At 44.6% G+C, this 17,422-nt stretch overlaps 1 protein-coding gene across 2 annotated transcripts in view; it reads right to left on the bottom strand.

Moving 5' to 3' along the window:
• The window catches only part of TBC1D2B (TBC1 domain family member 2B), a 37,101-nt gene extending 34,669 nt beyond the window's left edge, over positions 1–2,432 (bottom strand). For both annotated transcript variants that reach the window (XM_040600769.1, XM_040600768.1), the window contains exon 1: positions 2,055–2,432. In XM_040600769.1, the coding sequence (XP_040456703.1) occupies positions 2,055–2,417 (363 nt within the window). In that variant the 5' untranslated portion in view covers positions 2,418–2,432. The remainder of the gene's footprint in view (positions 1–2,054) is intronic.
• Positions 2,433–17,422: the final 14,990 nt, after the last annotated feature.

Raw genomic sequence — 17,422 nt, forward strand, 5'->3', positions numbered from 1 at the left:
AAGGCATGTGAGTTTCAGGGCAAAGACTACATTTGACTTGACTCCTTGTGCTCAGTGTGTAATGTTTTCTTGATAGATTAAATCACATTTCAACAGGAGCTAGATCAGTCAGGGGGGTGGGCTGTTTTTTGGTTTTGTTGGGTTTTTTTTTAATCTAACATCTGGAATTCATTCTGAATTCTGAGTCTACCTAATTTAGCTGGAAGATGTTTTTAAAGGCCTTAAAGAACTATTGTGTGTTGGGTAGAAGAAAATTAATTCCAGCTGCAAAAGCCTTATCCCTTGCTGAATCACACAGCCACAAAAGGCCAGTTGGTCCTCCAATATCCCTCAAAATTTTCATTAATTCCTTATTTATTATATAAACACCTATAACATAATAGCATTGTTATGGGCAATCACTTGACCGCTTTAGGGCAAGCATCATAACAACATGAGAGGTAGAAGATACAAGTTTTTTTTTCCCCCCCGGCTAATTACAGAAATGACTTTGACTGCCTTAACTGGCACCTTTTCTCAATATCCTTAAGGGAAACATGAAGGGAGCTCCAATCCATTCAAGTTCTTTCCTAGAGAATGGGAGGGGGTGTGTGTGTGTGTGGAATTAATACAAAAAGCATGGGCCAAACAGTAACATCAGACTAAAAAGATATCAGGAAAAACCTGCAAAAGGAAATTCCCTGTTCCTTATGCTTGTGCGTCAGCGTTGAGTAGAAGAATTTTATCCTCATGACTGCAGAAGACACCCATGGCTGCTGCCAGAGTACCGCCTGACAGACCAGTTACTTATTACACAGGTGGCATACACTATTTCCTACTATAGTTCTCATCATGAGGTTCATGTTTCTCAAGAAAGACCCTCCTATTCAAAAAGAATCCTCAAAACAGAAAGTGCATTATGTATTTTCTTGCAGGTTTCCCCACAAAAATCACTAGATACCAACCAAAACCGAACAAAAACCCTCTAGCTATTAAAAAAAATATCAAAGCTTACACTGAGTCTGCAGTTTTAAACTTCTGTAACATAAACACTTGGGCTATAAAGGCAGATTCACAGAGAGCAATAAAATCTTTAGTTACAGCAATACGAAGAAAAAGGTAGGGTTTACACATGAAGGCATGCAGAACTGCCAATCACATTGCTTTTCCTTAACCAAATATAGTTAAAACTATTATCATATTAGTTTTCCAGTTAATGCGCTTATTCTTATATACATATGTAAGAATATATACTTATAAGGCATGTTAATGATTCCCTATTTTGTCAACCATTCATTTTTATCAAAACAGAATACCAAAGAGCTTTATAAAGCCGTCCTCTACCATCGTGTATTGCCGGTGCTCAGACCGTCACCGTCGGCCAGGTGTGCAGGAGAAGACCCTTCCCAACAGCAGGGACCCGGCAGTGTCACTCGGGTGACTTCACGGATCGCACCCTGACGCCAGGGCCGCGCTAGCAAGGTCCATCGCCCGCGGCCGGTGCACAGGCACGGTGCCTGCGGGGAAGCAGCAATGGGGAATAACGGGTGCTCGGCACGGTCTGGCCCCTCTCCACCGAGCGCAGGCGGCTTCCCGGGGTCCCACTCCCAGGCGCCCCGCTCCCGGGGGTCCCGCTGCGGGAAGGGCGCGGCAGGACCCGAGCGCCCGGGCCGGGTCGGGAGGCGGCGGGCGGGGAGCGGCCGCCACACGGCACCTTTCGGGGTGAGCACCCCAAAAGCGACAGCCACCCGCTCCCTCGCCCCCACCCGGCCCATTTACTCGGAAAGGCGTTTTCCACGTGTGGCTCCCGCACAGCCGCCCCGCCACTGGGCCGCCCGCCGGCGCCCGCGGCCCCTCCGGAGGCGCTTTAACGGCGCAATCACCAGGGGGGGAAGCAGCCCTGAAAGTAACGCCCGGCCCCGCTGCCCTGCCCGGCGCCGGCGGAAACGGCGCTTTTCTTCGCTGGCAAAGCCGGGCTGGCGGCAGCGACGGGGCCCGGGGGGAGCGGCCCGCCCGGCCCGAGGGGAGGCTGAGGGGACGCGGCGGCGGCAGGTCCCGCCCGGCCCCGGGCCTACCTTGAGCACGGTGACGGCGCCGTTGGGGCCGTGAACCTCGAAGGCGGCGGCCTCGTCCCCCGGGGCGGCGGCAGCGGCGGCGGCCTCGGGCTGGTGGTAGCTGAAGCAGGCGGAGGCGATGTCGAGGTGCCCGAGGGGCAGCGCCTCCTGCGGCCCCTTGAAGTAGTAGAGGTAGCAGCGGCGGGGGTCGAAGACGAACCAGCGGCTGCGGAAGCCGCGCAGGGGGCCCTTGCCCGACAGCTTCTGCAGGTACCCGCACAGCTTGGGGGCGCCGGGGCCGGCCTGCTCCCCCGCCGAGCCGCCGCCGGACCCCGCGCCCTCCCCGCCGGCCGCCGCCGGGCCCTCCTCTCCCTCTGCCGGCATCGCCCGCGCCTCGCCGCGACGCAGCCTCGCCCGCCACGCAGGGAACCGGGCCGGCCCCACGCCGCGCCGCCTCACGGGACTTGTAGTGCGGCCGCCGCGGCCCGGCCCGCCCCGCCGCCCCCCGCCCGGGCCCAGCCGGAGGGCCGCCCCGCCCCGCCCCGCCCCGGCCCCTGCCGGGAGCACGGGGCGCCCGGGCCCGCTGCCGACGTGGAGCGGCGCCTTCCGCCGCCCGCCCGCTCACGGAGCAGGCCCGGCCGCGCCGGTGCCGGGTGCCGGGCGCCGCCGCCGCGCCGGACAGCGCTTCCCGGGGCCGGGCCCTCCGGCGCTCCAGCCCTCCGGCTCCCGGCAGCGGGACAGAGGGGCCGCGGGCCGCCCCGCAGCGCCCCCCGCCCTGCCCGGCCCCCCCGGCCCGGCCCGGCGGCTGCGGGAAGCCCCCTCCGAGCCGCGGCGCTCCCGGGGCGGGCAGGCGGCCCCGGGGGAACGCTCTGGCGCCGAGGGGCTCGGCCTTGCGAGCGGCTGCAGGCCGCCGGCCACACGGGTGGTGTGTTCCTGCTTCGCTGCTATGTCCAGGCACGTTTCGGACCCCAGGGGACTTCCAGCGTTAATGACAGAGAACTCCTGTAACAGAAAACCCCTCTGTGGAGAGACCACGTTGCTCCGGGGGGCACACGGCCTTCCACGGGGCTCTGTTGGCGCCCGGTCCCCAGCACATGCCCGTGCCATACCCGTGCCCAGCGCTCTGGGTACCAACGCAGAAAGCAGGCTGATGTGGCATCATCGCCCGAGAGCAGGAGGCAACCACTCCGCTCAGCTTTTCATTCCCAACCTCAGTTCCAGCACAAAGGGCTTGCTGGGAAAACAGTCATTGCGATGGTCGGAGCTGGTGGTTGCAACGGTGTTTTTGTTAGGATTATACTATTTATGAACTGGGTTCATTGGACTGAATCGTGACAGTTTGGAAGTCCAAGTTATCCAGAAAGCCTCAATGCCCTGGAGCTTCTTACTCTGTCCTCATTTTTAAATGCCTTGATTAAGTTCTCAGTAAAAAGTAACCACCTCACCCCCCAGACAGTATTTTCATTCTGTGCTAAAGGAGGTAAAGGATAGAAAGCACCTGGACATTCAGTGTTGTCTGTGGGTCCCACTTTGACATTGACATAAGGGATTGCAGAATTCTTTGAGTCCTCCCCTCCGGATGTCACCTACTGATAAGAAATGTGTCGAGTGAGGAAATAGCCCATGTTCTGTCAGAGAAACTTGAGTAATGTGTTATAGAAACTGAGGTGTGGAAGTTATCTCCCCAGTCAACTCACATGACATGAAGTGTGCTATGCTGAAAGATTAAGTGTTGCAAACTAAGGCTAGACTTTTTTTCTTTTTTTTTTCCCCCTCCAGACCAGAAGAATGATTTTGCTCTGTCAAAAGTTGAGGCTTTCTTAGTAAACGTGGAAAGCAAGAAGTGTTGATGGTGCTTAGACAACAGATCAGTAACGTTTCTTCCATATATACTGCTCAGTATCTTCTTTCCCAGATATAAAGTATTCTCTGTCTTCTGGTAGCATCATGCTCTTCCTTGGCAAGTGTCATTTGCCAGAACATGAATTACACAGGGAAAACACTGACTCTCTTTAGAAGCTGCCAGTTCCTTATCTCAGTCATTTAGACAAGTTGAAGTGCCCCAGCACTTATCCCTGATCTGTTACATTATCTCATCAACTTAATGAAGAGTGGCCTTGTTCTTTGTGTGCTGAGCACCCATGGCTCCTACTGCTGTCAATACTTACATCTTGCAATAAACCACAGAACCGATTCCTAAATCCTCAAAACTTTTGCTGTCAGTACTTCTCTTTTTTGATTTTCTCTTCAGCTTCCTCACAACACTAAAAGCAGGAGAATCCCCTGATTTCACAGTTGATTTATGTAAACAGAAGTTCCCCTTCTTGGGAAGTAAGTTCCTTATTTCATGTATGCCCTCCCCCCCACCCCCCACCCCCACCCCCACCCCCCTTTGTTTTCAGCAACAGATCCAGACGTGGACTGGTAAATAACAGCAATTGTTGTGAATATAACTGCTCTTCCCTTTACCTGCTTCTTTCTTTCATGTTTTCATGTCCAGAATGCACAGATGATATAGGTGACATTCTGTTGCTAACCAACGTCTAGAAAACAAATATAAATAGCATCTCACAAGATATTTCCCTCCTGTTCAGAGGCGAGGGCCAATTTTGTGCATGTAACTCCTAACCATAGTGCAACTGTCAAGTAAATTTTCTATATAGCAAACCAGCAGTTGCACTCCCAAAAGGACCACAAAGCTCATTAAACATGAAAATATTTGAAATTCCCTTTTTTTTGGTGTGTTTTTCTCTCCTGAAAATGAACAAATATTTTAGTAATGGCACTTTCAGCTGAACAAGGCCATCTACAACACATAAGAAATAAAACTGAATTTACTCTCAAAAATGAGAGACTGGTCTAACTCATTACAACTGTAATGGTTTTATCTTATCATGAATATAAGCATTCACAGTTCTTGAATACATTCACATTTTATCCAAAAAAAGAAAATATGCAAGAAAAAGAGTCTATCATTAGATATGGAGGCAGAGAGAGTACAGCTGGTGTGTGCGCCAGGCTCATGCTGTCATGTTTACAGAAGTGCAGGAAACACCAGTCAATAACAAGCAGCACATCTGTACCATGCTCTTGGTTAAAATGAGATCACAGCTCCAAAATTAGAATGGCTGAGAGTGTACACTGCTTCCTTTCACAAAACAGAAAGCAAAAATTACTTTGTCCCTTGTCTGGTATCTTCTGAGATACAGAGATTTAATTAGAGATGAAACCCAGAATTTTTCAGAGCTCACACTAAACATCTACTGGTTTTTGCTTTCCAGAACAATGGAACTACAGACAGTTGTCCCCCTCAAACCCTCTCCCACATCGTGTCAGTCCAAACCTGCACGCTTAGATATAGGCTAAACGGTTACTTCCATTTTAACAAATATTTTGCAGAACGTTAATTGTGACCGTCACTGCCAAGATAAATAGTGTCACTCTCCTACAGCCTGGTTATGTATAGTACTTGCATACAGTATTGCTCTACATTATTTTGAAGAGTGAATGTTTTTGGCCTAATATTATTTACATTCTTTGGAGTTCAGGAACCAAAAATTTTCCTAAGCTTTCTTTTCCCAGCGGAGACAAATAGGCAAAAAAAAATAGCTCCAAATTACTGTTCCTGGTGCAGACTGACATACCATTCTGCATTCCCCTGCCTCCCAGTCACCACAACGTCCATGAAGAACATCATATTATTACATTTCCAACATAAATTCTTTCCGTATATGCAAACAAGTCAGCCAAAGAATTACATGGTCTATATGTGTTAACCGATGGGCGACGTTTCACATACTTTTCATTCTCCGGTATTATTCTTTAAACACTAGATGGTGCTCCTTTCCTGCGTCACATTCGCCATTTGCGTTCCCCTCGGAAAATGGAAAAAAGATGCACCGTGAGTAAGCAGGGATGCTTATTTGTAGTTTCTGATTCAGTAGGAAAGACCCAGTTCAGTTAATCGTCTCATTCAAAACCAGCTGAATATACATCAACATTAAATCCATTCTTTGTACTTTTTGTTGCACTGCATCTTATCAAGAACTCTTCACTGCGAAAAAGCAATAATTACACAGTCCACTGAATGGCAGCATTGTTTTCTAGTTACACATCTGTGATCAGACTTGTAGAGATATCCAGGCAAGTTGGTAGCCATGTAGAGGAAAGAGTCAAATTAGACCCTTTATGAATAGAAAAGCAGGAACTACTCAACTGTAGCAATGACCTGAGCAATCTGCACGCACATAGTTATCGGCTTGTCGGCATCGGTGCAGATCCAGGCTGCCTAGAGACCTGCTGTACAGCTTGATGGGAATGCTGAAGGGTGTAAGCAGAAGAATTGAGAGTACTGTTGTAGAGACAAAGAGATCAATGGGCAAGGGATATAAAGACACAATTAATAAAACACAATTATTTCAGCTGCTTACAGGGGAATTTATTTCCATGTGTATACTAGATTCCCAGCCGGGAACCTAAGAATAGGTACATATAATGGGGACTTACAGAAGTATCCAGTAAAAAGAAAGATCAGAAGAGATCACAGAGTAGACTTTAATAAAAATCTTCACGTAATCCTTTTTTTTGGTGTGTAATTGTTTTATATTACATGGAAGCATTACATATAAGAAGAATCTGAAAAGATCAAGTGGGACAGAATGGAATACAAAAGATTTATATCCACTGCCTCACAGAGAGAGAAATAACTTAGTGAAGGGCTGCTGAAGATTATCTTTATTCCCTGTATAGCAGCTTAAGTGATGTTGGGCTAAAGAGTTTAAAAGTGAACCCGGAACATTGACTGGAGGGATGATCAAACTCACTTCTGATCATCAGTCAGATTTTCTTAGAACAAAACGAAGGAGATGCTGAAGAGTTATCCTGAAAAGTAAGAGCCAAGAGAGAAAGCAAAAGAGGTTAGGACAATTAATTTTGGAGTCTATCATTGATAAATGTTCCTGTGGTTAGAAGTCTAGCATTGCACTATCAGAATGGAGGAAAGGGATTTCTTTGGGATTAGATGGCCCATCAGAGCGCTGGACTAGTGAACAGGAAGACAAGCAACTATCCTTGAGCTGCAGGGATTCCTTGCCTTGCTCTGTGTAAACTTTAATATCCTGCCCAGTGTACTACTTCGTAACAGATCTGCAAAATGCATAAGGGAAGTTCTGCCACTACATACGTGGATCATCAGACTAGCAGAGTTTGTAGTACACAAAACAAGCTACCTCACATAAAACTGAAAAGATGAAAAGAGGTGACAGGAAAAAGTGTATCACTGCTGTACAAATACATGGATGTTTGCGCTGGCATTTATCTACAGCATTTAGTGAAAACAGGTGTCATATAGTGTTTACACCTTTACTTGCTCTTATGTAGTTCAGAAGGCCAGTGTTAAGATGTGGAAACATACTACAGGTCTACTGGGTTATATATTTGTCTGTCAACCTCACTTTGCTGCGTAAGGCTCTTCTGAAAAATCTAAAAATACATGGTATTATTTACATAACAGTTCTACAGTCCATCAGTGGTTTATGCCATCACATCTCATTAGCATTAGAGATTTTCATTTTTTCCTGTGAGGCATTTACAAGCCCATTCTCCCAAGTGCAGTAGCTGGTACAGCTCTGCGCTAGCAGAGACAGTGCAGCATTTTTCTAACTCACAGCAACAACTGTCAGGATCTGTGATCTCAAAGCTTTTAACTATTCTCTACTCCAAGGTGTGCCCAAGAGTTGTTCTTCCTTTCTGCACAACGTTTCAGAGGCCCAGGCAGTTTTCTCACCTTCAATCACAGTGTGCCCATTTTCCTGACTTTCTAACTCATTTCTTGGTACACCGCATCCTGGCTGACATATTTGCATTGTATTAACTGCAACCACAAAACCGCGCTTCTGCAGCAGCTCCTGAACTTCCTTCACCCCAGGTGTAGCAGCAGTGGAGCACTTCCCTCCCTCCATTTAAATCCGAACAGGGACCCCTCCAAAGACCTCCAAACGGTGCACAGCCAAGCCTTTATGCTGGTATGAGGTAACGTCAGTCATGCGTGTATCGAGAGATCTTCGCTGTCTTGTCGCAGTGGACTGCCCCAGGAGCTGCAGCTAGTCACAGCCCTGGCCAGCCCTTCCTCTGCGTGCCTCGGCGGTGATTCAGGGTTAGACTTACACACAGACCCACGGCTGGAATTCTGCCCCGGGCCTGCGTTTCTTAACATTTTATCTTCACTTTGAATGTCCATCTCGCAGAAAGCTGAGATTCGTCTCCCCAGTCTTTAGATTTTTAGCCGAGGCTTAAAATCCGCACATGGAACGTATGTACGTTGTGAGTGGAAAGTCTGTTCGCTCCAGCTTCCATCCAGCATCAATGGCCAAACAGCAGAAACAGATGGAGAGCAAATAATTTCAGTGTTTAAACTTCAGTGGGATGAATTCCAGCCTAAATGCTTTGGGCAGGAGCTTTTCTTCCAATGTGGACTACGAAGTGCTTAACACACTCATTAGTGGGAAGTTACAACAGTGACACCGGTTCCTTGCAAATGAGCTTTCTTCAGATTCTTATAATTCATAATTTTATCACAGGTCCATTCACCCTTTTTCAAGAAATAAATACAATATTCTAGTAAAGTGTAAATGTATTTGTCAAAGCTGAATGGGATTGAAAAAAGAACTAAAGATGGTGAACCGAAAGACATGTGTTTTAAATAAGAATCTGTAACTGATACACAAATAGGCAGATTTAGCCAGACTAAATCTAGTCTAAATCTGGTCTAGAATCCAGGCTACATTCCTCACAAGAAAATGACTTTGCAGGAAATCTCTCTTGCTGTTTGTTTCTGCTCAAGACAAATATTACCAGAGCAGCTTTTCCTGTGGTTTTCTGTTTTGGAACTTCTGGCTTTGGCTTTGGATAAAGACAGGAAGCACAAGGAAAACTGAGGAAACACAGATTCAAGAGCAAGTCACAACATCCAAATCTGGAGCCAAACTAACCCCAAGTCCTTTCTAAGACAGATATCAAAGAATAGTATTATCTAAGAAAATGTGAGGGGAAAATGACCCATCATCTCCAGACAGCTGCCCTCCTGTACCCAGCTTTGCTAGCACTATATGCTAAATATGCCATTATGTTATACCACTGGCTTACCTGGCCGTAATAAATGCTTGTACGTACTCTGTTAATATTAGTATCAAAGGAAATTTTGTGCAAGTCTAGAAAATGAGATCTGCATCCTAGAAAAAGATACAAAGTACGGATGGTTGAGAAGGGGGAAATGTTACTCCTTAAAGACTAAGCTGTGTTTCCATGGCACGTGTTCAAGACTGCCCCAAAACCACTTCAGTTTATTGAAGACAAATGTTTTCCATTCTCTCCACCTCAAACCCTAACTGCCTCTTGCAGCAGCGTCATTTATTAACACCAACACTAGCAGAAGTAAAACTGTAAGCGCTTGTACTTCAGGGAAAATCCAGTAAATAGCATATGTGGTCAGTCTGAGGACTGCCAGCCCATGCCAACAATAACACATCCTTAGTGCCCTTTGAGGGACCTGCAAACTCTTCGCAAAAGCTATGGAATATAGATACCTTACTCAAAGCAAGTAATGGATACAGCAAACATTTTTATTTGGAATCTTCTGAAGGCCTCGCTGGGTTAATCTTAAGCATTTATCACATAGCTACCCAGCCACAACTGTTGTGTCCTGACATAACTCAGTTATTTCCTGAATGTGAGATCTATGCACAGAAGCAGCTCCCCCAGTAGTTCTTTCACGAGTTTTCATTTGAAATTAATTTCTCCTGAATTTGGGGAAGTATATGACATCAGATTTATTAAAACAAAGAACTTTCTGTTTCTTGAAATTTCTGTCTTCAGAACCTCCAATTGAAATGGAGTATCTTATGTTATGTATTCTGCAAACATAGCAGGATGAAAGGGTGGTGGGAGAAGGCTGGTGAAAGAACTGAAAATAAGGAGTAATGAGAACAACTTAAGATGGCTTATTTACTACCAGTGCACCAAGTGTTGATTTAGACTCTTCAGTCCCAAATGAGACACAGTTCCTGAAGAATTAAGTGAGAAATTTACCTGAGGAAAGCGTAAAGGGGCAGGGTACGGAGCCATAACTGTGGTGAGCTCTAGCACCAAGCGTATTCAGATCGTGAGACAAGAAACATCAATTAAGAATAAAATTAAGGAATACACTGAATAACACAACGTGACGCAGAACCACAGCCAGCACTGGGCAGTGTTTTGGCAGGGTCACTGTGCACCTACAGCCAGCCTTGTGCCGACAGGATACACTGCTGGGACTGAAGCCACCCTCAGCACACAAAACTGCACTCCGTGCATGAGTGTTCAAGCTCACCTCAGGTCGCATCACCCCATGCAAACAATGTTGTGACAATGGGAATGGGATCCAGCTAACGCTAACATGGATCTCAAGTTCCCACACTTACAAGAAACTCACGTCTTGTTTGCCAACCATATAGGTGTCTCTGCAGGGAGAGTGTTTAAGTTACATGGGTGAAATTAGCAGAAGAAAAAGCACTTGCTGAAAAAGGAAAGCATAGTCGGACAGACATTCATTCATGTCATAGATAGCGATGTACCACGATAAGCTGGCAGTCACACAACTAGCGTACACCCTGCTCTGTTTCTCTTGGCCTATACTGTAATGCAGTTGGTTCGGTTCCATCACATCACCAGCACCTTGAACGCTTCAGCTGAATTTGACCTCATGAGCCTGAGCAAAAATGCACCGTGTGTGCACCACCTCCAAAACCTGTCTCTACAGCCAGCTGTTATCAGGGTATTTGGGTAGGCAAGTGACAGTCACAAACACTTTTCATTTCAGGATCTCTTTTTCTATAAGAGGATTTAAACACATATGGTGTTTTTAAATGCAAATGTGGAAGAGTGAAAAAGTCCAGACAGACATGGTTGCCCTTAAGCCCTTCAGATGCATGGATTCTTTAAGGCAGCGTTCCTGAGCCACAATCAGCTCCTGCAATGGTTGAAACACAGGCTGGTTGCAGGCCTGTAAAAATACTATCGATGTGTAACTTTCCTACAGGGAGAATGAGAAAGGCCCGTGGGGGCAGCTGGCGGTGCTGCCTGCAGGCTGCAGCAAGGGGCAGGGGCGGGCAGGGCACCGGGAACCGAAATGTGAAATGCAGGCGCTGAGTCACAGAAAATCACTCGGGGATTAAATTATGCAGTTGCTGAAGCGCCTGTCAGAGTCCTGGGCAAGAGAGGGCAGTGCTAGGTCAGCAGCTGGATGGATGATCTTAAAGGTCTTTTCCAGCCTAAACCATTCCGTGATTCTCTGAAACAGACAGAAAGAAGACACTGTTGTCTCTTTACGTAACAGTTGTATCAAAAATGGCATGGCTTGTCATCTCAGCATAGAGAAGAAGATGCCGAGTTTCGGTTTTCATGCCTGGCAATATGCAGAAGTGGTAAAAAGTCTGTGCAGACAGTCGTGCACAGTGGCTGCAGAACAGAAAACAGTGGTGTAGTGCCCCATAATGGAAAGTGAAAGAAGGCAGAATTAGAAGGCATAATACTGTTTCTTAGAAGTGAGGCTTGTAAGATAGCAAGGGCTCTCTCTTGTGGTACAGGCAGATTGCCTGTAGAATCGTGCTGAAGCTATTAGCTTGGAGCTTTCACCGCATGAGGCTGGCTGAATTTGTTCAGCTAATATTAAATGTTACCTAAAATTCATTCGACGTGTTCTGAATCATATCGGAAACAGTGCACTTCAGGGTTTCCAGCTTCCTAAGACTAAAAGGACTAAGAAAGAGCCCTCCTACAGAAATCATGGGGGAAGCCGCATGGTGCCTGTTTCCAAACCTACTTAGAACACTGAAACACCTACCATCATGACAGTGCTTCTACATTAGTAACTGTGTGAAAATGTAATCACCAAAGTTGGTATTTTCTATATCACACTCGCTTCAAGATGGGCCTTCTGGTTTTGTTTGGGTTTTTTTTTAACATATGTGTGTTTCTGAAAAACAGTCTGGGAAGGTATACAGAAACAGTGGCATTGCTCATGTTAAATAATCTTGCAACTGTTATGTTGTAAAGCTACAATGCACCATCATGCTCTGGAGTGAACAGCTAACACAGTCAAGGCAGGTACTTCTGTGTCAGGTATTTGTCTTGTGTGGACCTGTGAAACTGGGCAGAGCCTGGATCTGGAAGGACAACAGCAACAGAAAGAGAGGAGCCAGGATGGGAAATCAAAAACACAAGAGGGTGAATAAGTCTATAACCATGATATCCTAAAATTAATTTCTGATTTTTCATATATTTCCAGCTATGCTAAATAAATAAATAAATACATTTTAAAATGTATGTATGTCTCATTCTTTGGTAGCCATTCCAGCCTGAGGCTAACCGCTTACTATTGCTATTTCATCGTTCTTGCTCAAATAACAGAGATCCACATTGTGAGATGTAAAAGTCTAAATCCAGATAATAACAAAAGTTAAACATCATATGGTTTCACATGATGTCAGTCCTATCTCTAAGGATTTTCTAAATGGACAAAAGCAAACAAGAAAGAAAACTCAACATTAGGTTTGTGCACTGAGCTTTCCAAGGTTTACTTTCAATTTTGATTGTGCGAAGACAAGGAAAAAGTTTCCTATTCAAAAGTTCATCTCTGATTATTCAGATAAAATGCAGTTTGAATCCAAGTTCTCCTAAGTTCTGGGCTGCCAGGTTTGAAGTGAGAATGTCAAGCCACATCAGTGTGCTCCCAGCCCAGCTAAACTACGACTTCTGTGGCAGAGACAAAGACTGACGTTGGCGTTTTGTTATCAACCACCCAACTAATGGTCCCCATGTTATGTCTGGGGACACCTCCACTCATGAAAATCTTACAGACTGGATAGGCTGTTACCAGGCTTCTAAACAGAGACTTTTGGAGAAAGTCGTAAAGTAAAGCAGTATTTATATGCAGTGTGCAACACTGCTAGTTGATTATCATCAAGATATCAAATACTGTACATTTCACTGTAAGCCAAACATCCAGTTTGATTCTAATCTTTCTTAAAATTTGCACGGATGAACTCAACTAACTGCTTTTAATTCTGAAATAACCTTGGGAGAACTGAAGAAGAATCAAGCTCTTTGAACTTAAGTTACACTTGGATATTTATTTCAAATCTTCATTGGAATGTCTGGAGAACAATTGTTCATAGTTTTTATCAGCTTAGTAAATGTATCAATTATATGAGAAATAAATTCTATTTTTAAATTTTTTATATATATTCTCTTTCTTGTATAGTTCCACAGATTGTTTTCTGCAAAGCATACAAATTGTAATAGTCAGGATATGATAGGACTCTTCCTGTGGTATTTGCTCTTAGACATTAAAAGTCATCATGTTCCTTGTCTTTTATTTCACATATACGCAAATCATGATGAGTATTTTTTAAAATGTTGTTAAGCTTTTATTATATTGGTTAGAACTCATAACCTCCAAGTAGTCCCAACTGGTATTACTGGGAAAAGGGTAACAAACTGTTTTCTGAGAAGGTGTAATTGGCTTTGAATCAAAGCAGCAGGAATTTTTGCCAGCAGTGGGTTTTGGTTTTAATACTCAGCCTTCCAGAGAGTTTTTACTCTTTGGAAGTTTTAATTGTCATTTCTCTGTTCAGACATCCTCAAGGTATCGTTAAGGACATTTACAGTTACAGGTGAATAAAACAGTTTAAGCAAAAGAAGAAAATAAATAAACCCCCCCCGAAAGACCCATTTGGGGGACAAACTCAAACCCTCTGGTTCATTTTCCTCTTAACTATACCAATCTTACAGGTGGAATTAGTTTTTTAACCAAGAAAAGACTCTTTCTCGTAGTGTCTAGACACTCTCCTGTGCTTTTTTGGAGGAGTCTGGATACAAACTATATGTCTTCTTCCTTGTTCAGTGATGGACAAACACAACCCTTCATAATAAAGACCTCTGCAGCCTCAGGCACAGTAAAATAAGGTTGGTGACATAGCAGTTTGGGCTCATTTTCCATAAGAATCTATCCAAAATTGTGACCAAGACATCCTACATCATCTTGTGAACTTTGAAAAAGCTCTATTAAAAAATCTAATAATGCTCTGCACTTCGGCAGTTCAACTGGATTGAAGACAGAAACATAATGAAGAGCCATTTCTGTTCCCCAGCTCCCAAAGTAGGGGAGTATTCCAGAAGCATGTCAGCTATTTCCATTCTGTTCAGTTTGCTTTCACTGACCACGCACACTGAAAGAAGCAACAAGACAAAATTCCTTTCTTAGTGGTTATTAACATTTGACTATAACTTTAACTGGTTTCAAACAAATTCTTTTTAGCAGCCCATTATGCTTACAGATGAAAGATGCAGCCAAAATCATGTCAAATTGATGATTATAAATCAAAGCTGACAACAACAAAACTCCAAACTTCTATTGTGACCTAACAAAAATCATTAAACTAAAACAAAAAATGGATCTAAATAATTTAAGGAATTCAAGACGAAAAAGAAGAAAGATGTTGCCAGCAGCACTACCGCAGTGTCAAATTTCGTAGAAATATTAAAAAGAAGGATGATACTAGATGGAAAGCAAATCCCATTCACAAAAAAGAAACCATCTAGGAATCTTGATTAAAAATTATCACAATTGCCTTTTCCTCCTGTCCCTATAATGGATTTCTAAGATAAAACAGAGTTTAGAAATTGGCTGCCTCAGCAGTCATAGCGATGATTGAAGGTCCTACTTGGGGGCAGAATCAATCAGTCAATGACCAGGGAAGTGTCCTTGACTCTCTTTCCCTCTGCACACACTTCTTCATTTTCCCCCTTTTTTAGTGGTACATAAAAAGGAGAGTAATTAGTATCAAAGGCCACAAAGAACCACAATTATTTGTAAACTATCAGATTCAATAGCAGTAGATTAGCTATCAATTACAAAATTCTACCTGCTTTATATCTTCAGGTAAATAGGACAGGGGAAGGTAGGAGGCTTTGCGGGTTTCAAAACCCCGTTCGCTGAATCAAGCTTCCTGGGTTTCATCACAGGATTCGTAAGCACCTCCGCTTCATTTTACAAAGTCAAGATTTTTTTAGGCTCTTCTCATGTCATAGGCTTAATTTTTCCTGCACTGTTATTCTCAAGGTTAACACACAGATTAACTGCAGAAATACTAAGTGTTCCACCAGTTCTCTGCTGAAAATAAACAAAATGAAAAAATAATGAGAATGTACCATAAATGAGTCACAACTGGTATGCTTCTCTAACAAAGCTGTATTTTTCAATACACTGAATGCAGCCGACTTTACTTCTATAGCTGTGTGAGCAGAATAAGCCCCAAACTTCTTGGCAAACCTGCAAGACCTGCAGCCAAACCCACTGGTTAGTCCCCTGGCACATAACACACAGCAGAGATGCCCGAGGGAACCTTCACATGATGCACCAACATTTTCAAAGGGATTTAACAAATCTCAAGTTTCTTCCCAGGAGGAGCTTGGTCAAAAAATGAAGATACTGTTTCAAATATTTACTGTGGCTTTGCCAGATTTTGTTTTATCAAACGCTTACTGATAATGTGGAGTGCAGTTGCACTCGGTGGTAAGCCTGCAACCTCTGCGTACACCCTGTACTCCTTCCGAGCAAGCTAACGAGGAGGAACGTTAGCTGAGTTCACTCTACGGTCTTACAGCAAACCAACACACTGTGAACTCAGATGCCTGTGTTCTCTGTGAGGCCTCAAATACTCTTTGTTTAGACCAGTAAAGCAAGAACATTCAAACTAAACGTGGAAGGCGCAGATGAAGCGGCTGAAGAAGATTTTTTGCATTTTTCAGTAGTCTCACTTTATTCATGTTTTAATTCACTCATAAAAATCAAACGGACATCCTAGAGATGCTGGTGCTGTTTAGCACAAGTAGCATGGTACTGGACCCTCCATTCAAAGAACGAGGTGGTTTGGTGCCTGCCTCCCAACAGCAATTACACATGGCATGATTTAGCCAGCTGCACACTTACAGAGGAAGGTGAGTGTATATAAAAACCTATACCCCTACAGAGCAATGGATCCACTTCATTTCTGATGCAGGGCACAGGCGAAGGCTGCTCACCCAAGGTGCACAAACACCCCCAACTCCCCATATCCCAACGGGCCCCTCGCGCCTGCTGCCCACCTGCCTTGGATGGCACTGCCGGAGGCTGCGCTCTGGGCGCCGGAGAAGGTCCTTCCCCCTCGGTTCTGCTGGGTTCTTGGCCGAGTATATGAATGGAGGTTGGAAGGAAGACCTGTTGCCTGCAGTCCGGAGGGTTTGAGAAAAACAATGATTCAAAAATTCACTGTTCACCTGTTCAAATAATACGCTTGACTTCATAGTTACACAAAGAATTACAGGAGAATTTAATAACAAAGGAGAGTTTCTTCTCCAGAACAGAACACGACTGAGGCTGAACTGGTCATAATTAAAGAGACTTGCATTAAATTTCAAATACCTCTTACAGTGCTCCTGCAGGATGCGGTAGGAGTGAAGCTTGGTTTCACAAGCTGCTCAGAAATTCTTCCTTTCCCGCATTTTATTTAACATCTAAAGACTTGTTGCTCACAGCATTTCCTTTGATTCCCCCACCCTGCAAGGTGCCCTGTGTCAAAGGGAGTTGCTTAGCAGCTGCTGAGCACCATTTTGACCCCAGCTGACCTGCAGGTCCCTGTGGGCAGGTGCGGCACCCCAGTCACAGGAGACTCAGGTTTGGCGTTACCCAGGTATGGCCTGGCTTGTGAACTTCAGCAGATTCCCAAACCCATTCAAAATCCTGCCGACTTTGAGAACGTTTGCCGATGACGCAGGTTTCCTTCACTTCTGGCCACTATTATCAAACACTCCCCTTATTTCTCATATGAAGCCAGAATATTTTCTTTCATTTTACGTATTGTCTCATAAGGAATGAGACAATAACAATACTGGCAGTAAATGTGTTTTCCATCTCTGACAGTGCCTGCTTATTAGTATTTCTTCAGAAACAGAATAATTTATTATCTGCAGTCCTTGGTATGTGGTTTATGCATTCCACATTTGAACATAGCAAAACATGATTACTGACCTGAGCTGATGCCTGCATGCTGAAGTGAGCAGGAGCCTTCCTGTTGTTGAAACCAGGCCCTCAAGAATACCTGGCTACTACAGAATTACTATGGTGAGAAAAAGAGACTCCTCTAAGCAAAGCAGGCTGGACTCACTACACTAATAACCCAGTATTTAATTTTGTGAATTTCTTGGAATTAAGTATGACCTCAAAATACACCAACTTCTCTGGACACAAATTATACCCTCTGCTTTTTTAGCTACTGGAGATAACTGGAAATGGAAAAAATATTGAGAATGAGTTA

The sequence above is a fragment of the Falco naumanni genome, chromosome 7, assembly GCF_017639655.2.
Source record: "Falco naumanni isolate bFalNau1 chromosome 7, bFalNau1.pat, whole genome shotgun sequence".
NCBI lineage: Eukaryota > Metazoa > Chordata > Aves > Falconiformes > Falconidae > Falco > Falco naumanni.